General features: G+C 36.8%; 3 protein-coding genes across 5 annotated transcripts in view; all 3 read left to right on the top strand.

The window, feature by feature from the left end:
- LOC144651835 (uncharacterized) overlaps positions 1-13,346 on the top strand; it is a 216,332-nt gene extending 202,986 nt beyond the window's left edge. Inside the window, exons 2-4 of the mRNA XM_078511863.1 lie at positions 11,670-11,803; positions 12,267-12,617; positions 12,831-13,346. Of these exons, the coding sequence (XP_078367989.1) occupies positions 11,687-11,803; positions 12,267-12,617; positions 12,831-13,193 (831 nt within the window). The 5' untranslated portion in view covers positions 11,670-11,686 and the 3' untranslated portion in view covers positions 13,194-13,346. The remainder of the gene's footprint in view (positions 1-11,669; positions 11,804-12,266; positions 12,618-12,830) is intronic.
- Positions 3,343-5,491, top strand: LOC144651825 (uncharacterized). Its single transcript, XM_078511845.1, has 3 exons — positions 3,343-3,964; positions 4,555-4,848; positions 4,979-5,491. The coding sequence occupies exons 1-3, from the start codon at positions 3,764-3,766 to the stop codon at positions 5,333-5,335; spliced, it is 852 nt and encodes a 283-aa protein (XP_078367971.1). The 5' UTR covers positions 3,343-3,763; the 3' UTR covers positions 5,336-5,491.
- Positions 13,347-16,189: 2,843 nt separating the features above from the next.
- The window catches only part of LOC144651886 (collagen triple helix repeat-containing protein 1-like), a 34,241-nt gene continuing 25,839 nt past the window's right edge, over positions 16,190-24,591 (top strand). For 2 of the 3 annotated variants that reach the window (XM_078511943.1, XM_078511942.1), the window contains exons 1-2: positions 17,326-17,927; positions 18,008-18,057. In XM_078511943.1, coding sequence (XP_078368069.1) covers positions 17,773-17,927; positions 18,008-18,057 — 205 coding nt within the window. In that variant the 5' untranslated portion in view covers positions 17,326-17,772. Of the gene's footprint in view, positions 16,528-16,936; positions 17,282-17,325; positions 17,928-18,007; positions 18,058-24,591 lie in introns of those variants that run through there. The other variant, XM_078511941.1, reaches the window with a different exon arrangement.

Below are 24,591 nucleotides of genomic sequence, written 5' to 3'. Positions count from 1 at the left end.
TCATGCTATCGAAGAACGAAGGGAACATAAGAGTAAATAAACGTGAATTGGCAACTTCTGCTGGACAGACATTACTAGAAAACTTTCGCCTGGTGCCTCTACAAAAATGGCCTTTACAATTAAAAATGTCTCTCTTACTACACGCAACATAACCAATTATTTTCGTCTCTAAGTATCAGTCAGTTCGAGCAAGAAATTAAAAAGAGAAACTACATACGTCCTTTACGCGAACTAACATTAGAACAGACTGAACTAGATTGGCAAAGGAAAATATTTTTTGGTGAAACATTTTAATTGACTTTCACTGCTGATATGAACGAAACAAATTTTCTAAAAAAAAAAATAGAAACATAAACGACCCACGTCCATGCAGTCGTCTACAGCAAACCAGAGTTACATTACGATAAGGGAACAGATTATCAGTTCTCACTGATACTAGCCAAAAATCGGCTGCAGTTCATGAGTCTCAAAAGCAATCAGACGAAGATCGCTTTTCAGTGACGAACGAAAACTTTAGTCTATACAGCGTGAATAGCCGAGAAATTTCTAAATCAGTCTTAAGTTGCCGGCTCACTTGTCTAATTTCGCCTTAAAGCTTTCTTTGCCGATATAGTATGAATAAGACAATTTTCCGCATGCTAAAGAAGAAAAAACACGCCAAAAACACTGAAAAATGAGTTAAGAAGAAATTAAAACTAAATGAGAACACCCCCTTAAGAATCTATATGTTGGTAATATACCGCGGTCACAAGATAGATAGGAACAACTTAAAAAAATCATTGAAAGATACCGCAACTAGAAGCAAACACTGCAATCGATAATTATTACATTAAACACTTTTGATGCAAGATTGAAGAGTCATGCAGTGACTGGCGCATATTCGCCTTCAAGAGAACACCCCCTGAGAAAGATTTCGTGTGTGCAGAGAAATCAAGGATTTCAGTGATTATATTAGAGCCAGCCTTATTAATTACAATTGGAAAATAACAGAAAGAGTTTACTGAACGAAGCTAGACTCAAATGAATATTTTTACATTCTCCATATCGCGTTGTTTTGAAACCGACCCCACCAAGGCTACACAGCCTTTGCTTAGAATTTTCCGCAAAATGCGAAAAAGTAATGGCAAATTCAAATGATTTCCTGTGATAAACGACCACGACAAATTCAGCTATCGGCAAAGAGCCATCATTGCGCCTAAACGCTGCTTTCACTGCGAAATTGGGTAGTTGGTTTATTCCAGAAAAAAGGAAGACAAAACAAGGCCAAAACAAAAACAAAACGACTGAATGAATCTATCCAGTGAACTATTTGACTGTAGAAATATACCGCAGTCACCAGAAAGAAAGAAATTGGAAATGGAGCATTAAATGATTAAATTAAAATTGAATACTATAGATAGTTACATTAAACACTTCCATGCGTGGTACAAGAGTGAATTGTGGTCGCCTATAAAAATATTCGATTTTTAATGGCATTGGAAGAAAATTGGTGGGAACTACATATTAAAAGACCAGTGATGAAACACTGAGCTACAAGTTTATATGAAGAAGGAATTAAAACTGGCATGAAAACTAATGAAATGAATATTTTCAACGAGATGTTATCCGATGTGCGGCGTTGTTCTAAAACAGACGTCAACTCCTACACAACATTTTTTATTCCGTCGAAATTTTATCTCAGTACTATGGATACTAGTTTACTAGTTTATGTTACCATGGTTTGACTTATTTCTAAAATATTTCATTTCTTTCAATTTAGGTGATGAGAACTATGTCCACTACACTAATGGAACAGAAACAAATTAATCGATCGAGTGAGTGAGTGAGCAGAAAAAAAAAACGATGCATTGATTCACAATAGAGTTTTAACAATAAAACGCGATCTCAACGTTATCTCGAAAAGAAACGTTCCACAACTAGTTGCGAAAAGTAAATATCGTTGCTTGAATAAAAACAGTAGTATACATGACATGTTTAACCCTATGCAGACCGAGGGGGGGGGGGGGGGGGGGGGGGGGCTTTTGAGGCCCGCGCTGACTTTGAACTTTTATAACTTTTTTAAGATTTAACCAAACGCTGCCAAACTTTCTGAGTTTTCCTAAAATTTATCTGGTAACAAATTGGTAGGGTTGGATGATGTGTCAGGAACTTGACATCACCATGGCAACGGCATTTTGACAGGCATGTTTTCCCAAATTTGTAATTTTGCGTATTTCTGTTTATAAAAATCAACTTAAATGGCATTATTTTTACATTTTTACGGGTTTAAAGCACATTTTTATTCATTTTGAGTACTTTGCAATGATTTTGGGTGGTTTTCTGACATTTTGGAAAAATTTTGAAATCCAAGATGGCGGATCCAAGATGGCGGCTGTTTTGACATCATGACGTATACCAAAAGAAAGAGTTTCGGACGTACAATACATCCTATAAGTTTCATGGTGATTGCTTAAATATTCTGGAAGTTACATAGGGGGGGGCTTCCGAAGCCCCCCCCCCCCCGGTCTGAGAAGGTCCAAAAAAGCCCGGTCTGAATAGGGTTAATAGTGAAGACAATCAAGAAACCAAACAACCCGTGCGATGTGAATAATCAACAACAAAGCGCCTTGAATCTTTAAATGTAAACGATCTCAGTTGAAAGGAACACACTGTTAAGCGCTTCCAATCAATAGTGTCTGTTCTTCATCAAAATCTTTTTTCAATTCAGTGGTTCTTGTCTTGTGTCAATTAAAAAACCTAAGAGAAGACCTGAATGTGATTTTTTCTCCATTATATTCTGCCTTTCAAAAAAACAAGTCAAAACCGTCTGTGTTGACAGGCACTGCGAACTGAGAGTTTTTAACTCGAACCGCTTAAAAAAGGACAAGAAAATTTAATCGGGGACTTGCTAGTGGAAAAAATGTTATCTACCATCCAATTTTTTTTTATTTGAAAACCTCTTCGTGGTTTCTTTGTAAAAAGAACTTTAACCCCAAAAATCCAAAAATAACTTTATATTTTTTCGACACAACGTAATAGGAACTTAAAATCTTCACTCTCATTGGATAAAGACAAAGCAACTGTCATAAATATTATCAGTAATGTAATGTTCTGTTGAAACAGCTCGACTCATGGTCAACAACAAACTGGTCCGAACACGAACCAAAGTCAACACAAAGGCTGAAAACTCAATTGTACACGTAGCTTACTTATCATTCCTTTACATTGAGTTGTTCAACAGCTACTTGTAACAGAGAAACGACTCTTCGAGATTTGAGGTATGACGATTTTATTTTTATTTTCTGCTAGAACTTGCTAAACGTTTTTTTCAATATCTATCGCTAGTGAAAAATTAAATTAAGATGTCTGTTAAGCCGAGGAAATTCATCCTTTTCACACTGAATGTTCGTATCAATTGTAGAAATAGCAACATTATCACTACCTAGTGAAATAAGATCGATATCATTCCAGATTAAAGCGGAAATAATTAGACGATCAAAAATGATATTTTCTACACATTATTAGCTCACATCGTACGCGCCAGGACTGAAAAAGAACGCTTCGACAGTACAGGGAAAGTTTGAATTGATATTCTTTTGTATCTTCCCATTTTTTATAAGCTATAAGTTAAAATTCAGCTCGCAGCGAGAGATTTTAAAAGTCGTCCTTATAGGCTCGGTTTATGTGACTGATTGAGAAAGCAAATTCTTTACATTTGAAGACTGTTATCAAAGCGGAATTCAAATACCCTTTATAAGCGAAATTGGCCTTTAGGACTTACTTCATGCTATTCTTATTGCAAAAAAAGGGCGACTTTTTTAATGATATTGTCTTGCTACCCTTTACTGCAGTCGATCGTGAAGAAGAAATGGCCTATATTTCGCACAAAGTCTCTGTGATCTCCTTGTTGTCTCTGTTTGCGATGTCATTGTTGGTTTACTGCGCCACAGCAGATAACAAAACCAATCAACCATCCAACAAAATAGTAAGTGACATTTTATTGCGTTAAGTGTAAAATGCTAATTTCTCAAAAATAGCAAATTCTCTTGTCACCAGTAAGCTCATGATGACAGCAAATTTGTTGTATTCTTTGACGACAATTGTAGCCAAGCTAGCGTAAAAGTAGGCAAACGTCTTAAACTATGGTGAACAAATACGTAGAAAATGAACAGTATTTTTAGGGACAGATAAACCTTAAATGCCCCCCTCCCCTCCCCCTATCCCAAATGGGATATTTATTCACAAATGTTAAAATCCCGAAATCTACAAAAACAGGTGTTTGACTTGACATATCCACAATTTTCTGAAATTTCAAATGTCCGTGTTAGGAAAGTCTTTTTCGAAGCCGTTATTTTGGATGTCACGCAACGCCTCCAAACAACCGCTGCGAAGGAGACTAGGTATTGGAATACTGCAAATTAAGTTGACCTTTGTTAGCACAGTGTCTTTGTTTAATTAGTAAACCATAGTTCAAGCATTGTAAAGCACTGTAAGTGGGGAAGTATGAAAACAGATATTTTTATATTTAGTTTCGAAGTTTTTAGAACTCGTAACTCTTTTTTTATTTCAAACTAGCAAACTACTCCTTTTTGTTATGGTGGTATTCCTGGTATGCACGGCAAGCCTGGGTCTCCTGGGGTACCAGGCCGTGACGGCCGTGATGGCCGTGAAGGAGCCAAAGGTGACCAAGGTAGCCCAGGAAAGAATGGCGCTAAAGGCTCAACTGGAGTCCAGGGCCCTCAAGGCCAAAAGGGGCAGCGCGGAGAGAGTGGAACAAGTGGAATCCCTGGGAATCCTGGTGCTCCTTATAAGAACTGGAAAGAGTGCGTGTGGAAAAAAGAAGATGGTAGGGACAACGGATTGATCAAGGTGAGTTTTTAAGGAACATACGGTTATCCAACAAAATCTCTATGACTGCACAAATTCTGACAAAACTGATAAACCGAACTTGAACTTGAGTAGTGAGGATACTAAATGATCATTCAATATTTTTGCACAGGACTGTGTGTTCACTAAGAACTTCTCTGATACAGCCCTCCATGTTTACTGGACTGGAACCCTTAGAGTCACTAGTTGTACCGGTTGCTGCAAACGCTGGTATTTCACTTTCAACGGTGCTGAATGTGCAGCTCCTCTGTCAATTGAAGGTGTTGTTTACCTGGGTGCAGTAAAGTCTCAAAATCCTCATCGTGTCCGCCATATTGAGGGGCACTGTAACAACATCCACAAAGGCAAAGTGCGCGTGGGATTCTGGGTCGCTAATTGTGCCGGATTTAGGGGACACTACGACGCCGCCACTGGCTGGGAGTCAGTGTCCCGAGTCTTTGTTGAAGAAGTTCCCAAACCTCAGGCTTAGACTCCGAAAGAAAACATCCATTCCTGCATAAACGCTTCTAATGGGACTCTGTTAAAAAACTTGGTTAATTAACGGGTGGTTCGTCTGTTTATAGCATGGGTGTGCTTTGTAATTGTTTAACATTTGCAGCCGTAGTTAAATAAAAAGCAGAAAGATTGACAACTTGAAGAGATAGTTATTTTCTTTTTTCATTGTTTGCTTCTAGTTCTTTCTTTTCTTGTTCAAATGCTGGCTCTTGAAGGCAATGCAATGTTTTATTTACATTGTAAGAAATAGAGAATTAGCCAGGAAAAAATTATACAAACAAAATTCTACACTATTTTAAATCAAGTTCACTGGCGATAAACAAAGCAAAAAAATACAAGTTTGTTATTAATAACCAGTAATTTGTAACCACCAAGTTACCTAACACTCAGTTTCATCCTAGCCCAAGCATCAAACCCAAAGCTCGAACTGTAATGTACAAAAGAGCCTTAACTCTGTAGAAAAGCTCAATCGTTGTTTAGTAAAGACAACTAAGACATGGAGTACCAACGAGAGAATTTGTTACAAAAGGACTGGGGTTCTTATACAAGGATTTCTGATCTTATTAACGTGTAGCGACGAAATAAAAAGATACATTTGAACCCTTACTCATAGTACGATTTCCCTGAAACACGTTCTGAGAACACCGCCTTCGTGTTCAAACCATGTGAACGTCACCTCACAAAAAAGAAAAACAATCAGTGTACGTCTATATCCTCCAATTGAGGGGGGTTTTAGGCCATTAGACATCAAACTAAGTTTGTAAACTAACAGCAATTTTATTATCCCAAAATCCGCGCTAAAGGTTGGTTCTCCAATGATCGCCCCGATCTGATCATTTAGATATCCGCTGTCACTTCAAAAAGTGGTCTTACGATTGGGGTGATTATATGAGAACATTACACAGAAGATCGTAAATGCCTACATTGATTGGGACGTGTTCTATCCGGGAGATTGGTTGTAGACCGGGGCCATCGTAAATCTTCCCATTCAAGGATTTTGGCTTTCATGTTTGACAGACTATTTACTAGCCCTAACACTGTATTTCAGAAAAAATATACGGTGGTGTCATTAGCTGACTGCGAAATCAACCAGTTGCAAAGAAACTGTAAACAACACGTGCGCTCTTTAAAATAGTTGAAGCTACTAACTCTAAACAGTTTCCTGATCGCAAAAATTTAAAACTGAAGGAGCGTCAAAGTTAATTTAGAGTTTTCCAAAACAGAGATTAACGTTTCGGGATTGCCGTTAATTCTTACTATTGCGATGGGCTTTTTCGTGCATGACAGCATTCGGTGACGTGGATTTGAATTCGTTCTCCTCTCCATGGCCCATTTCGCTTCTCTTATAATTAATTAGCGGCGAGGCCTTGGCACGAGAAACGAAGGGCTCTGAAGACACATTGTTTCCAGTCCTAGATTCTAGGAATTCTGGATCTTATATACTACGGCAGTCATGATGTTTTTATATACTGTGTGAGAGAGACGTGACGTATTGTAGCCGCGTTCGCTGTAGATTAAGCGTAAAGTGCGACCATTGTCCTGGGAACATGCTTTGGCGTAATGCATAGGTAATCGTGACGTCACGAGTTAGTGGGAAGAGAACACCTGGATACTAGACTTAAAGCTTCATTAGATTACGTTTCATTGTTGACAAGCAGCGCTAAATTGACCAAAAGGTGTGAATTTTACTGAGAAGTACAATTTGACTTTACAGTTTATCCGACTACAAAAACCTTTTTAAATGGAAATTAACCCCGACTCGACCTATTCCTGTAGGCGTTCGATGTAGACCAAGTGCATGGTGCGACCATGGTCCTGGAAACATGCTGTGACGTAATGCATAGTTAATCGTGACGTCACGAGTTAGTGGGAAGAGAACGCCTAGGTACTAGACTAAAGGCTTCATTAGTTTACGTTTCATTGTTGATAAACAGCGCTTAATTGACCAAAAAGGGTGAATTATGAAACAGTTGTAGCATTTTTCAAAACTACTAAGTCAACGGACAATACGATGCTGGGGAAAAGGAGGACGAGGATGCGAAGGTAAGTTGAAAATTTTATTTTATAAAACGACAAAGATGCCCAAGACCCCAAGTCAGGTTTGCAACGTGTACACTGGTGACTCTCATTTTGCGTTGAATTATTTCGTGTTTAGTTAAGCGATCGAGATATTAGAGTAGAAAAAGGGCCAAGTAAAAAACGAACAAAACGAACTACGACATAAACTAAGAAAATAATTAACAAGTGAATTATCGCTGACAATCTGTTTGCTCTGGCGCCTTATTCTGTACCTGATCACAACCCTAACAAAACGAACTACAGCACAAGTGAAATATTTGCAATCTAGTTACTCTGGCGTTTTCTTCTGTGCCTCATCAGAGCCCTAACCCTTCACAGACTTCTCAAACTAGCACAATTAAGTAAAAGGAACAATTATATATAATTAGCTCTCGGCAAAAATAGCATTTTTATGTTGAGAGTTGAGATGTTGAGAGAGTTGAGATGTTTGCATTGGAAAAATGTTAAGCCCATGCTCCGTGTTGTCTAATTTTGTTGAATTTTAAGTGCATTTGGAAGAAATAAAAACATTTTTTTAGCTTCTCGCGAGATACAACATGTTGAAACCAACCTTGTACTAGAAAAAAATCAGAAATCGTAAAAGGAGTCATGCAAATGTGACTTTCGTTGGTAATTTTAATTTTAGGCTGATATTTTGTAAGATATCGGCCAAGAGATGTTGTTACACACTAATTTTCGCCACGAGGCTGATAGGTCGGTATATAAATTACAAGCACGCGTCGCCCGGAGATCAAGAAATTCCATAATGAAGCCCATATCATTCCGCCTGAGAAAGATTTAAATCGCGAGGTCAACCGACATTTAACACTCTCCAGCGATTTTAAGGACACTAGGCAATAAAACGGGAACAGAAAAATTGCTCTCTAAAATTTGCATAACTTGGTCGCTTCTCGATTTCAATTATCTATTTTAATATATCGCAGGGTTGCAGAAAAAGAAATTTTAGATCAATCGGAGTATGGTGTCACCGGCAACATGAATACACAGTTGGTGTGATCGATTTGCCAGAGTACTGAATCCACTCGATTGGTTTCGGGAAAGAAAACGTTGTAACATTTTGCTTCGTTAAAATACATTTATGGAAAAAACACGCATACAACTGTATCTGATTGACATGTTTATTAATGATAATATAGAAAAACCTTTAGAAACCAACAAACCCGTGAGACTGAACAATCATCAGCAAAGCCAAAGATTCAACATGTCTTGAAATGTCAATTATTTGATAAAGTGTAATCATATATATCGACTTTTCGGCACTTCATGACGAGCCCTTTTTTAAGGCAGAGGTACCATTTTGACATTCAGCAAAGTTAAGAACGAGCTGAATGGGAATTTTTTATTTGGCTTTTGACAAACAAGTCAAATTCGTCTGTGTTTACAAGCGTGGCAAAACAAGAGCTCTTAAATCAAATCTTCAGAAAAAGAAAACTAATCAGTTACTTTGAAGTACAGGCTATATATTCTTTGTTAACAAAATAATCATATTTTTGTGATTAAGGAAAAGTTTTAAACCGCGTGATCTCGGATTTGGGCGATAAGGAGAGGAACTAAAACGAAATTCCTCTAGTGATTTTTACATCATTAATTTGTCCCATATCACGAGAGTTTATTTATCTGCTAAATTGTTATCATTCGGCTATGCTACAACCATGTTTAAAGAAATTTCAAGTTTCATAGCTCTCCCTTTTTCTTATTATCAAAATCAGCTCGTTAAAAATTGGCGTACGTTACATGTAACTGTGCATGGATATTAGTTACCAAGGATTTTACTTTGCGACATTTTACTGAATATTTGCATATTGATGGAACTATATCTTCTGTGTTGTGGAACTCGACTACATAGTATTTTTAAGCACTATCAGGATCAGGCAATCAAAAAAAACATAGGGAGCCAATCGCTATTCAATTCTCAGTGATATTAGCCAAATTGCGGCTGCAGTAATTCTTAGAAGCTTTCAAAGTAAGATCGTTTTTGAGTGACGAAAACTCGAGTCTACGCTGTGAATAACCGAGATTTGGCGACCTACTTCTGAGGGACAGGCATAACCAGAAAATATTTCACTTGCGCCTCTACAAAAATTGCCTTTACATTGAAGAACATCTCTCAAACAAACTAAAACGCCAGGAAAGTCAACAAAACCAGTTATTTTGTCTGTTACTCAATAACATTTTCAAATAAGAAATTAAAAAGAAATACGAAATACGAAATACGACCTTTACGCGAACTATTATCACCAAAAACTGTACCAAATCCAGTTCTGCCATCTAGCATTCTACTTGCTATAGCTCTAAATAAATGGTGACATTTTTTCGCGAAAACCTCTAAAAAGAATGGCAAATGAGAAGAATTTTGTGATGAAAGAACTGAGGGTTGTCATTTTAACATGACTTTCACTGCAGGTATGAGGGAGACAAATTTTATTAGCGTGTTCCAGAAGCAGGAACAAGCCAAAAATGTTTCAATAAAAGAGTCCGGAAGAATCTAAAATGAATCTAAATGGAAGTATTAAGTAAACTACTGCACCTTGAAAAAACCGCGGTAAGAAGATAGAGAAGAACTACTAACATGAACCACTGAAATATTCAATTAGAAGCGAACACTGCAATCGATAATTATTACTATAGGCATCTGTCGGGCGAAGTCCAGAGATTTAGCGCGCTGTAAAGGTTATTGTTACTGGTTAGTAACATGAAACACGCATACAAGGTCGAAGAGTCAGTGCTCGGAGCTTGTTCGCTTTCAAGAGAACGAGACTGAACAGTACCCCCTGAGAGAGATTTGGTGCGTTGAGGGGCATCAACCATTTCAGCGATACGAAATTAGAGTTAACGTTGGTCCACTCAAACGAATATTTGTACTAATCATGAGATGCGATTTCTATTATGTGTTGTTACGAAACTGACTCCTTATAAAGTACACAGCCTTTTTTTAGAATTTTTAACAAATTTAAAAAAGTAATGGTAAATGCAAAACCATAAACGACCCACTTCCATGCAGTCGGCTATAGCGAACCAGAGTTACATGTTACATTATGACGAGGGAACAGATATTTAATGATAGTAGCCGAATCGAGGCTGCAGTTAATCTCAGAATCTCTCAGACGAAGATCGCTTTTCAGTGACGAACGAAAACTCGAGTCTATACAGCAACTTGGCAACTTCACTGTTTCAGTGGGACGGGAATTTCAAGTATTTTTTTCGCTTTGTGCCTCTATAAAAATGCCCATTAAAATAAAGAATATCTCTAAAAACAAACTTAAATATACCCCGAAAATAACTTTATATTTGTTCGACTCAACGTAACAGGAAGTCAAAATCTTTTTTCCTATTGTATAAAGACAAAGCAACTGTCATAAACCTTATCAGTAATGTAATATTCTATTGTAACATTTCGACTCAAGGTCAACATTAAACTGGTCCGAACACGAACCAAAGGCAACAGAAAGATTGAAAACTCAGTTGTACACGTAGCTTACTCATCATTCCTTTACAGTGAGTTGTTCAACAGGTACTTGGAACAGAAAAGCGACCCTTCGAGCTTTAAGGTATGACCATTTTCTCTGTATTTCTTGCTCGTAATTGCTAAACGGTTTTCACGATATCTATTACCAGTGAAAAATTTACTTCAGACGCCTGTTTACCTAGCCGAAAAAGTCGAACTATTCTCACCGAGAGTTCTGCGTATATAGTGTATAGCAAAACTGTCACTACCTAGAAACACAAGATCGATAACATTCGAGATTGGAGCAGAAATGATAAGACGGTCAAAAATGCCCTATAGTTTTGAAGAGTTATATTTATTCTTCAATAATGAATAACAGTGGGTTCTTCTACGAGTGTTACGATCTGCACAAAATTTTAGAAAATTAGAATCACTGTAGAAAAATTATCGTTCGTTTGCTGAAAAAAATAGATTTGTACGCAATATTAGTTCATATCAAACGCGCCAGGACTCGAAAAAGATGACCCTGCTAGAGGGAAAGTTTCAATAAATATGTTTTTGTATATTTCCATTTTTATCAGCTAAGTTTAAAATTCAGTTTCCCGCAAGAGACTTCAAAATTCGTCGTTTTAGGCTTTGTTTGAAAGTATCTGACTGAAAAACAAAACAGAATTCAAATGCTTTTATAAGCCAAATTAGCATTATGGACTTACTCCAGGCTATCGTTATGTCGACAAATTTCGACATTTTTAATAATATTGTCTCTGCTAACTTTTTCCTGCAGCAAATCCTGAAGAAGAAATGGCTTTCATTTCGCATAAAGTCTCTGTGATCTCCTTGTTGTCTCTGTTTGCGATGTCATTGTTGGTTTGCTGCGCCACAGCAGATAACAAAACCAATCAACCATCCTACAAAATGGTAAGTGACATCTAATTGCGTTATGTGTTCATGTCTAGTTCTGAAAATAGCAAAACGACATTTTTTTCCAAATATTAATTTAGATTTAGGCAAGATCAGATGCGATATTTTATATCATTCACTGTTTTGACTAATAAACAGTTTAGCGCGAAAACAATTAAGGCATCCTCTAATGATTTTTTTGGCTCCTCTTTTTAACAGACTAACAGGCTTACAATTGATCAATATCATCAATTTTCAAGTCGCCGATAGCCGCATAACACCGCAAAAAAATTGGCAATAATTTGAGCCAACACAAACTAGGGTAAAAGCAGGGAAACGACTCAACTAAATTGGAAAATTGTACTCAGAGCAACTAGCTTAGAATAATAAAGTACTGTGATAGAGAAAATAGTAAAAGTGATATCTATATCAATGATGTCAAACCTAAATAACTTATGACACTTTTCTTATTCCCACCCAGCAGCCTCCTCCTTTCTATTATGGTGGTGTCCCTGGTTTGCACGGCAAGCCTGGGTCCCCTGGGGCACCAGGCCGTGATGGCCGCGATGGCCGTGAAGGAGCCAAAGGTGACCAGGGTAGCCCAGGGAAGACTGGACCCCAGGGACCTCTAGGACCCAAAGGAACTCCTGGAATCAATGGAAAGGATGGCGCTAAAGGAGAACCTGGAGTCCAGGGTCCTCCCGGCAAAAAGGGGCAGCGCGGAGAGAGTGGGTCGAGTGGAATCCCTGGGACTCCTGGTGCGATGTCTTTTAAGAACTGGAAAGAGTGCGTGTGGAAAAAAGACGACGGCAAAGACAACGGTCTGATAAAGGTAATTTTTTAATGGTCATAAGTTTATCAAAAATAATGTGTTTGACTGTGGTATATAACTAACGTAAGAAACTTTACGTATAAAGGTGAGCAACTTCAAAATGCATGAGAAAAACAGCAACCTCTTATAAAATTCCACGGACATTCTCTTGCTGAAAAATAACTTATGTTTCGATTTATTTATTAATTTCCTTTTATCGTTACTTTTTCACAGGACTGTGTGTTCACCAAGAACTTCTCTGACACATCCCTCCATGTTTACTTCACTGGTGCCCTGAGAATCTACAACTGTAACAGTTGCTGCAAACGCTGGTATTTCACTTTCAACGGTGCTGAATGTGCAGCTCCCTTGCCAATTGACGGTGTTGTGTACATGCCAAAAGGAAGTGGATCATATCTTAAAGATCTTCACCGTGTCCGCCATATTGAGGGTCACTGTAACAACATCCACAAAGGCAAGGTGCGCGTGGGATTCTGGATCGGTAATTGTCCCAGTTTCGGAAACGCTGATGGCTTCACAGGCTGGAACTCAGTGTCCCGGATCTATGTTGAAGAAGTTCCTAAACCTCAGGCTTAGATGTCGGGACAAAACATCCATTCCTGCAATAAACGCTTATAATGGGACTGTGATCAATTCGCTAAATTATTTAACGAGCCGTTCGTCTGATTACTGGGTGTGCTTTGTAATCGTTTCTCGTTTGCTGTTTTAAATAAAAGGCAGGAAGATTAATGGCAACGTGTCTGTTTTTTTAATGCTATTCAGTTGCAGAACTCTTTTTGTGGCCTTGCAAAAATTACGAAAAAAAATTCAAAAGTTACAAGATTTGTAAAGACGCATTGAGGTCGCAAGTGATTTCCACAGTGTCACAGAAGACTTCGAAAATTACAACAGTTAGAAAAATTTCGAAAATTTGTTAACCCTATTCAGACCGGGGGGGGGGGGGCTTTTGAGGCCCGCGCTGACTTTGAACTTTTATTACTTTTTTAAGATTTAACCAAACGCGGCCAAACGTTCTGAGTTTTCCTAAAATTTATCTGGCAACAAATTGGTAGGGTTGGATGATGTGTCAGGAACTTGACATCACCATGGCAACGGCATTTTGACAGGCATGTTTTCCCAAATTTGTAATTTTCCGTGTTTCTGTTAATAAAAAACAACTTAAATGGCATTATTTTTACACTTTTACGGGTTTAAAGCACATTTTTATTCATTTTGAGTACTTTGCAATGTTTTTGGGTGGTTTTCTGGCATTTTGGAAAAAAAATTGAAATCCAAGTTGGCGGATCCAAGATGGCGGCTGTGTTGACATCATGATGTAATTGTCACGTGATGTGACGTCACCATCCCATGTGACGTATACCAAAAGAAAGAGTTTCGGACGTACAATACATGCTATTATTTTCATGGCGATTGCTTTAATATTCTGGAAGTTACATAGGGGGGGCTTCCGAAGCCCCCCCCCCGGTCTAAGAAGGTCCAAAAAAGCCCGGTCTGAATAGGGTTAAGGCTGAAAGGAGCCAAAAAGAAAGTCTACATGGTTAAAATGAAAGCTACAAAGTATAGCTAAATAGAAAAAGCTAAAAAAGAAAAAGGGTAAAAAAAATTGCGATAATACAAGATTCCACAAATCACGTAAAACTATAATGCAAAACGATAAATGCCAGTACTGAAGACAAAGTTATTAGTTTCAAAACTGTTACCTGTAGTCACTTGTTTTTGTTTTGGATTTTTTTTTTTTTAGGCCTTCTTTTGGACGACAAAATAAAAAAAAATTGATTTTTACCCACTCATAATTTTCTTGAACACACATATCTCTGAACGCCCGGCCAACTGTACTTCTTCAATTTCGCCTCAGTTGTAAATTTCGTTTCCAATTTTGTTTAACTTTTTTTTCTTTAATTGCCCTTAGATTCCTGGTGCGGTGCTTCCAATATTTCTCTTGAAGGACTGATTTTGCCTCCTGACATCTGAATTGTTTACAATTTTTTCTTGGCCATAAAGTCAGTCTTAAAAGCACTAGTGATGCCGGGTAGTCAAACGATCACTGTAAAATCAACCAAAATGCAAACTTTTCTAATCTGTCCAAAGATAATTGGAACAAACTCAGTACGTTTTCGAGAGAACAAAAAATAAAAACAAACGTAGTATCATTAACTGTTGCTACTGGACCTTGTAAAAAAGGTTTGTTGCGCGAAATTCAATCTTAGGGAATCAAATCAAAAGCATTCAAATGGAACAATTTTCTCATTGTTTAAAAACAACACAGACAACACAAGCATAAGGCGGATTTTACGGCAATTTTTTCTACAATTGCCAAACCGGAGCAGCAAGCATCTCTTTGAATTAACTACACTCATTTTAATTTAGAAATGCTTAAAGGGACTGTGTCACGGCTGAGTTAAGATTATTTTATTAAGCTTTGCCAAATACTCGCTGTAAAACTTAATTTTTGCAAAGAAATTACTTCTATGGATCTTAATGACAAAACCATAGCTTTATTGCAACCAAATGTGTCTCTGGGCGTTATAATTTAATTTACAAGCAAAAGAGACTAACTTTGAAAACTGTTCATCCCAACAAGATGCCCATATCACAATCCGTTTCGATCTTTTTCATTTTTTGCCATCCGTACCTTCTTTTGTTTTTGCTGTGTTATTGAAATGTCCCTTCACTGTTTTAAGAGGTTATTTTTTATATTTAACTGAATTTGTTGGTCATTTTCCATGCCTAAAATCCGTGACACAGTCGCTTTAAATAGGGCGCCACACCAGAACACGAACATTCTTTTTTTCTCACTCAATAAGACCAGCTGTCTTTCTTTTTATCTGTATTATTCGGTCTGTGAACTTTAAAAGTCGTAAAAAAGACTTACTGAATAATTTTTTTAGAGTTTAGATATGTTTACGTTGGGAAACATGCAGTCGCATTTTTATCCATCCCTACCCCCACCCCCACTGCCTAGTCAGTTCACATACCTTCTACATCTCTTCGTCGATAGCGCGCGTTCAAATGTGATCATGGAAAACTTCAAATTCAGTTCGTAAGGAAACATATTTTGAACATTTCCACTAAAAAGTCATTAGTCAATCTTAAATGTAAATTCCCCAGTTGTGGTATCGCACTCGAGATCGAACTGCACACGATTCTTCAATGAACGTGCGCGCGAAAGACTGAGAGTCACGCGTGTCACGTTAAAGTCTGCGTGTATGGTAATCTTTTCCTGTTTGTTTAGTCATAAAGACGAGTGAGTGAAATCGTGATTATTCAATTATGATCCATTCTAGCTATCGGTTCTTTTCCCCTAAATAAAAATCCAAAAAAAGTAATACTACTACTACTCTGCTGTACTATATGGGTGGTTAATCGTAAATCGTCCTTGGCAGAAACAGGAAGTGTTAATTATGTCGAGTGGTTATAGCCCGACTGAAGAGTTAATTATAATAAATCACATTCTATTTGCGATATAAATCCTGTCAAACAAACGCAATCACCCGGAACTCAAATATACACTATCAAACAATTCACTTACAAAAATATAAATTGCAAATATTTACATTGGAGCACTCGACGGCTTGGAACAAGTACTTATTGGAGCGTTCAAGAAACCGGCGTTTTTCGTCTGGGAAAAGCTTAATTTAAGAAAATAACCATCCAATGAGAGTTAAATAGCTGCAACACTTTTTACTCTTTTCGCTACCCGCTTTGAGAGTTTTGATTTGCATGAAGACCGTCTGGCCGCCACGTAAACATATTTTAACTTAGGCTACAGTTATGTCTTTAATCCGGCTATTAAACTTCTTTACAGCAAGTGACGATCGATACAGCAAGCCCAACGGTATGAACTTCTATAAAACACGAGGGAACGTCATTACTTTGGCAAGTTCTGAGACAGAATGCTGAAAATTAAGAGGTAAACACTAATTCCTTGCTGTTTAAGCGTAATAAATACAGTTACTGGAGGTATATATTTTAAAGGTTATAATTATTTGTCAAACTCGCTTCATATGTGAAAAGTAGCTTGTAACCATGCGAAAGGTAGAATTGATTTCTGTCGAATAACACTGCCTTTAAGAATACTTTCCAGAAAACGTCCCTCAAAATATAGTTGCGAAATTAATTCACAAATCTGTTTTGTCCACAATCACTTTATTTGTCAACTGGAGGGCTAAAATTAATAGCATGGACACAAAAAGTGACTCGGTGGCTGACGGCGTAAGTTACTGCTAAATTTTTTTTTTCGCCTCAGTCTGCTTCTTTTCTCAATTTTTTCATTTATTAAGAGTAGAATGTAACAAACAGTTCTTTGTTTTCTTTTCCAGTTGTCGTTTACAAATTCAGCGGGACTAACAAATAGAAGACTTCATTTCATTGGACAAAATGCTAACAAAAACATTGTTCCAGCCAATGAAATTCCTCGTAAAAATGTAACTTTGAATCTAAACAAAGTTGTTTTCATTATTCAAACTTGTTTTATCGAGATTCACTTTGCTCCAGTTCTAAATAAGGACAAGAGAAGAGCTACTCAGTTGACCGTGTAAGCCACAAATTTGATTTTCTCTGCTTCTTTGCTTGATTTAATGTTAAATCAAACATTTCTTTCTCCTTCCTCTCCAGTACAAAGATTATTGTCTGCAGATTTCCAGACACGTAAGTTTACAAGAGAGGTTAGTGACTGCTTTAAATGTGCCTTTATATATACTGTTTTGCTGGAGTGCATTTTTGGAAACTAAACTTAAATGTTTGGCACCATTAGGTTTTTAAAAAAATAGAATTTTGATCACAGATGAAGTTATATTTACCCAAACATCGACTTGTGAATAGTCGTGCGATCCAAATGCGCAACTTTGTTTCAAAAAGATACGTAGTTTTGTCTCTCATTTTCTCAGCCTGATATTAACAAGTCATTAGACTCAGTTAAATCCCGCACAATTTCATTTAAACATTATTAGTCTCTTGACTGTAAGTTGCGTTAGGAAAATTGAGCAGAAAATAATCGGTCCGGTTTTTTGGTTTTGTTTTGCGTTAAAAAAATTGGTATAGTATCTCAAATAAAAGAAGAAAATTATTCAGTCAAAGGTTCGTGAAAGTCATCAACTTATGCAACACGTCAGCATTAGGCAACTTACTATTATAAGACTACATTTCATTGGACAAAATGCTAACAAAACATTGTCCAGCCAATAAAATTCCTCGTAAGAATGCAACTTTGAATCTAAACAAAGTTGTTTTCATTTCTCAAACTTGTTTTATCGAGATTCATTCTACTCCAGTTCTAAACAAGGACAAGAGAAGAGCTACTCGGTTGACCGTGTAAGCCACAAACTTGATTTTCCCTGCTTCTTTACTTGGTTTAATATTATTTATTACATCTCTGGCTCCTTTCTCTCCAGTATAAAGATTACTGTCTGCAGATTTCCAGAGACGCAAGTTTACAAGAGAGGTTGGTGACTGTCTTAGATGTACTTTCATATATGTTGTTTCGCTAGAGCGCTTTTCTGGAAACTAAACATAAATGTTTGGCAGCATTAGGTTTTTAAACTAGAATGCTGGTCACGGATGAAATGCTGTTTGCCGAAGGATCAACTCGTGAAAAATCATGCGATCCAGTTATTTTCTCCAGATATAAACAGGTCATTAGACTCAGTAAATTCCAGTAAAATTCCATCTTTCTTGTATTTCACGTGCTAAATTAATTGTGGTTAATGTAGAATCATAAACAGAGAACAAATTTGATGGAATAATTTTATAAAGCAATAAGCTAAACTGTCCACATGCCGTTAATTGTTGGCAACTGTGTCAATGGTAGGTTTACTTCAGTGTTTGTAAAGAAAAAACGAGTCGTCCATAAGCAAATTGATGAAGGTTTCTAATTTTAAACTTACAAATAAGAAAACGGACATAGACATTTTCAATTCAAAAACAATTTTTGTAACTAATAAAATTGTCTGGTGTTGTCATAATAAAGGTTCTTTTGAGTGTTCATGACTTCCAATGTAGTTCCAAAATTTTTCGCAACATTTAAATTTCATGGTGAGTTGAAAATATCGATAGCATATTCATAAAGTTTCTCTTTCCTATTTCTCAAGCAATTGGAACGATCTGTTTTCATAACTTCATTTAAACATGGATAATCACTTGACTGTAAGTTGCGTTAGGAAAATTGAGCAGAAAATATTCGGTCCGGTTTTGGGTTTTGTTTTGCGTTGAAAAATAAATTGGTATAGTATCTCAAATAAGAGAAGAAAATTATTCAGTCGAAGGATCGTCAAGGTCATCAACTTATGCAACACGTCAGCATTAGGTTACTTACGAATATAAGACTACATTTCATTGGACAAATGGGTAACACAAAACGCTGTTCTGGCCAATTACAAAAAATAATCTAAATATTATGGCGTACGATCCCCGCCAAAATTCATTGTTTGGATTTTAACTTCATCATTTAAATTTTCAACTTCAACAATTGAATTTTACATCTCAATTCAAAATTTTACACCCTTCTTTCAGATTTCACATTATTGAAGATGTGTTGTACACTTATCTTTCCGTTTTCTAACTCAACGTTTGTATTTGACCTTGCTCGTTGTTCATTTTTAACTCACGTAGAAAATTTTCAACTCGACTTTTTAATTTTTGTTTACGCTTCAGTGATCATTGGTCGAGGCAATAAGCCTTTGTCGGGGTGGGAGGGGAGGGGGATAGACATCCTCCCCAGGCTCTTTTGGCTAGATTCCTGCCAGGACGGTGATTATAGTAGAATGTTGCTTCGATTGGAGCATTTCAATCGTACTCTTTTAAATTCTGGGGAATTGCCTGATTCCATCGTGGCTGGTAAATGATCCGTCATAGCATGATTATCGAGTGCACAAAAATCGAGCGTTCCTACATACAGAACAGACCGTTTACTGGTCCCAAAGGTCACCCTACTTTTAATGTATCGGAGGATCAACTGATATTCCTAGTAGATAATGGGTTTACTGTACCTAAAATCAGTGAGCTGTTGGGAATTTCAAAAAGGACGGTGGAAAGGAGGATATCTATGTCTGGAAACAGGATATCAAGTGAGCTATTAGGTTCTTGGTCTTGTCACAGTTTTCACTAGTTGATTTCGTTAGTCTACGTTTACGCTCCCCAGTTGTTTTGTTTGTTCCCCAACTAGCGACTTGTGGCTTTTGTAGTTTGTTCAATATGTTTGCAGCGGCCATTTTATATACGTTGCTGTCGTACCTTTGCAAGACCAGCATGGTGGACATCAAAGTCAGAAATGTAGTTTAAAATGTTGTAAAAAAAACCTCATCGGAAACAATTGAATCCAGAAAAATTACTACAAGGTACATGTATCTGTGACAAACATCAATGGTGCAAGATGTTGTAGTAGTATTTCACTGATTTAAGTCTTTGGAGGCTACAAATATCGGTAAAAACAATATTTTTTTTATCACAAACTGGTGCAAAACTGTGACAAGACCAAGAACCTAATAGCTCACCTGATATTCTGATCAGGAATCAGGCAATTCCCCAGAATTTATAAGAGTACGATTTAAATACTCCAATCGAAGCAACATTCTACTATAATCACCGTCCTGGCAGGAATCTAGCTGAAAGAGCCTGGGGAGGATGTCTATCCTCCTCAAAGGCTTATTGCCTCAACCAATGATCACTGAAGCGTAAACATAAATTAAAAAGTCGAGTTGAAAATTTTCTACGTGAGTTAAAAATGTACAGCGAGCATTAGGTCAAGTACAAAACGTTGAGTTAGAAAACGAAAAGATAAGTGTGCAACACATCTCCAATAATGTGAAATCTGAAAGAAGGGTGTAAAATTTTGAATTGAGGTGTAAAATTCAATTGTTGAAGTTGAAAATTTAAATGATGAAGTTAAAATCCAAACAATGAATTTTGGCGGGGATCGTACGCCATAAAATATAGCTGTTAAATTAGTATTCAAAAACTTGTTTTATTGCGAGTCGTTCTACTCGAGGTTATACAGCAACGAGGCAAGAGTGGCTTGGTTGACAGAGTATAACAACATTAAAGTCCGAAGAAGACTTTTTTTGTCGAAGTTTAAATTCCATAAAAATTTGTTTTAGTTAAGTTCAAAGAGAGTCTGTTTGCTCTGAACCATTTTGACAATTTAATTAATTCACAGTTTAGTGTACTAATTAAGAAATCTGGGTCTTTGTGTGAGATGAATAAATTCGTATCGTCTGCGAATAGGATTGACTCAAGGTTTGAAGCATTGTTCAAATCATTTATGTATAGGATAAAAAATTGCGGGCCTAAAATTGACCCCTGCGGAACCCCGCAGCGGATCTTAGGGGGGGTTGATCTCAGTCCATTATATTCGACAAATTGAGATCTTTCACTGAAGTAGCTTTTTACCCATTCTAGCGCCAGTCCGCGAATACCGTAGTGATTTTTTTTTTTTTTTTTTTTTTTTATTTATTTATTTATTTAAACAAACATTACTCTGCATACATTACTCAGCATCACTCTAGTTATTACATTGCTCTGCTTATTGGATTAATCACCAGTGTTTATCACTAACTTATACTAACAGTCATTTACTAACGGTCACTAGCAGCGTAATGTTACTTACTTTACATTGCTAAGCAAAACATAACTTACAATACATCACAATACAAAATCACTATTCACTAGTTAAGCTTACTTGCCTGGTTGTAATTACTCGTAGTGCTATACAGAACGACACCTTAGTTACTTTCTATGGACACAACAAATTAAATTTAAGAGCAGTGTTGGTGGAAACAGGATAAGATTTTGGGCTTTGGTTTAGTGTGTCTGTCTCAAATGGCTAATTAAATCAAAAGAGGAAGTAAATAAAAAGTCTTCGCGGGAGACTCTGTGACTTAGGGAAGAGCGCATTTCTCTATTTGCCATTGTAATATAGCTTTTCTTTGAAATTCCTGCATGTCTGGTTTCTTGTCTAAACATTTACAAACGTAAATGTATTGCTTTAGGATAATGACCAAAAGGTAGAGTCTGCGTCTTGGGTAATCGGTTAGGTGAGTTAAACGGGGGATGTCGTTAAAAGTTATTTGTTTATTTGAAAGTGTAATGTCGGCGTCATTTTCATGATTGAACCATGATATGGCTTTCGAGTAAAAGGCTGTTGTTACGGTACAGTCTAGAAATGTATGTTCTATAGAGTCTGGTCGAAGACAAAGAGTGCATGCTTCATCCTCAGCTAGTCTGAATTTAAAGAGCTCCTTTTTGGTCATTATTATTCTGTGCAGTAACCTGAACGAGAATTGTCTTAATTTATTATCCTTTGTGAATTTATATATAGACGAAAATTTTTTTCCCCAATCTGTGAAGAGATCAGGGAATTTGTTTTTCCAGTTTTTTATACCAGTAGGCTCGGTGATACAGTTTCCATTGAGAATTTTATAGTAGTTTTTGCAGCGCATTTCAGTTAAATCCATGGTAGGAATCCCTGAAGAAGATATATTTGTTGTGTTTGACAATTCTTGCGAGGGCACTTCAGTTGTGGCAGCTTTCTTTTTTAAATCCGATGGGATAGCAGCAATTAATTGAAGGTAGTGAAGAAAGTTTGTTTTAAGTTTAAACTTGTTTTGGAATTCTTCAATCGTTAAAAAATTCCCATTCGCATTTAGAACATCTTGTACATAAAGAATTTTTCGTTCGAACCAAGATCTCCAAAAAACGGGATGATTTTCAATGGTTATGGCCTTGTTGTTCCACAGTAAGAATTCACCGTAAGAAAATATATTGGTCTTGTTTTTAAATTCTTGGAAATATTGTAGCAGTTCTCGATAGAAATTAGGTAAACATTTGTTTATGGATTCAGCATTATAGTTGGATTTGAGAAGAAAGTGGAGACCACCGTACTCTGAAAGATAGTAATTCGGGATTGCTTTCCATAAGTCGTCGGTATCACTTAGTAACCTACTTATCCATGCTAAGCGTAAGGATTTCACCATTGTTGCAAAATTAATAAAATTTAGTCCCCCTTCCGCTAGGGGTTGATATATAACTGCTCTCTTTATTTTATCTTTTTTGTTTTTCCATAGAAAAGAGAAGAGTTGTGTTTGAACAATTTTAATAACTGCATTTGGAACGGAAAGCAAAGATGCCCCGTAGACTAATTGGGACACACCTAACGTTTTAGCCAATAAGGATTTGCCATAGAGCGTGAGATCCCTAGAAAGCCATAGATTCAATTTAGTTCTCATTTTCCTAATTCTACTGAGGAAATTCTCTTCAATGTTCTTATCTTGGTTGTATGATAGAAAGGTCCCTAAAACTTTAATTGGCGCTCTCGTACTTTTAAATTCCAGAATCTTACAAGTATTGTGTTTCATTGAACCTAACCACATTGCTTTGGTCTTCTTCCTATTTAATTTTAGCCCTGAGATGTCCCCAAATACCTCTATAGTTTGAAGGTGTGATTTGAGGGAGTCTGTACTATTTGTTATGATAGTTGTGTCGTCAGCAAATTGCGAAATTCTCGCTTCTTTATCATTTGGTAAACATATACCTCTACAGTTCGGGCTCTGACGGATCTTCAATGCTAGCAATTCCACAGTAAGGATAAAGAGGGAAGGGCTTAGTGGACATCCCTGTCGCACCCCTCTTGTTACTTCAAAATAATTGGTCATACGACCACCATTCATAACAGAGCTTTGTACATTATTGTAGATAACAGAAAACCATTTTTTAAAAGTGCAGCCGAATTTAAACACATCTAGAGTTTTTGATATAAAATTCCATTCTATAGTGTCGAATGCCTTTTCGAAATCAACAAAAAGAAAAATTCCAGGCAGTTTCTTAATATCTGTATACTCCATTATATCATTCAAGAGTCTAATATTTTGTCCTATATATCTCCCATTAACAAAACCCGTTTGGTCAGAGCAAACTAATTTTGGTAAGACTTTTTCCATTCTCCTCGCCAATGCCTTAGTTAATATTTTGTAATCAATATTGAGTAGAGATATAGGGCGCCAGTTCTTCAATTCCGTCAAGTTCTCATCGCCTTTTGGGATGAGTGTTATTGTTCCTCGTTTCTGGGATACAGATAATGAACCTTTGCGAAAAGCTTCATTATAAGAATTAAGAAGGTCCTTACAGAGAAGATCGAAAAAAGTTTGATAAAATTCCTTTGTAAAACCGTCCTCCCCTGGGGATTTATTATCCGCAAAGGAGGTTAATGCTTCTTTCAATTCGTTGATAGTCAAATCTTTTTCTAGGAAGCTTTGTTCTTCCTCATTGAGTTGAGGAATGTTGAGATCCTCAATAAAGTCGTTGAATTTTTGCTCAAATGCATGGTTGTCCATGTTTCTATTTATTTTAGCGGTGTACATTTTCCTGAAAAAAATTTCAATTTCCTTGTTGACTTGTGCGGGGTTTGAAACTATCTCTTCATTTTCTAGTTTCACCTCTCGGATCAATTTTTTCTCGTAGTTTGTTTTTTCGAGATTATAGAAATATTTGGTAGGCTTTTCTCCTTGTTCTACCCATTTCATCTTTGACCTGAACATGGTCTCTTTACCTCTTATTTCATGGAGTCGTTTTAGTTCTTCTTTGGCGGCCTCGAATTTTTCTAGGATATCCTGGTCGAAATAATCTCCATTGCAAATTTCGAAGTCGAGTTCTTGTAACTCTTTCTGAAGGGCCTCTTCCTTGTTCCTTAATTTACATCTTTTCTTTTTTGAATATCCTATAGTTTTTGATCGTAATTCCATCTTGATTAGTTCCCATAGAAGCTGGTTGTCTGTAACTTTGGAGTGTTTTCTTAATATTTGTGGATAATAAAAAGCGATCAGTTCTTTATAGTTATCATCTTCCAATAGGGTGTTATTAAATTTCCATAAACCTGGACCTCTATTAAACTCGCTTTTAACAACGATACTTAAGAAGATCGCGTTATGATCGGGCGCTGTCGAAATACGAATTTCCGCTTGTCTAACATCGCAAGAAAGCGAGCGCG

This window comes from Oculina patagonica, chromosome 4, assembly GCF_052425735.1.
Source record: "Oculina patagonica isolate OP01 chromosome 4, crgOcupat, whole genome shotgun sequence".
NCBI classification, from domain to species: Eukaryota; Metazoa; Cnidaria; class Anthozoa; order Scleractinia; family Oculinidae; genus Oculina; species Oculina patagonica.
Note: the sequence above shows the minus strand (reverse complement) of the source record. Positions and strands in the feature narration are given on the sequence as shown.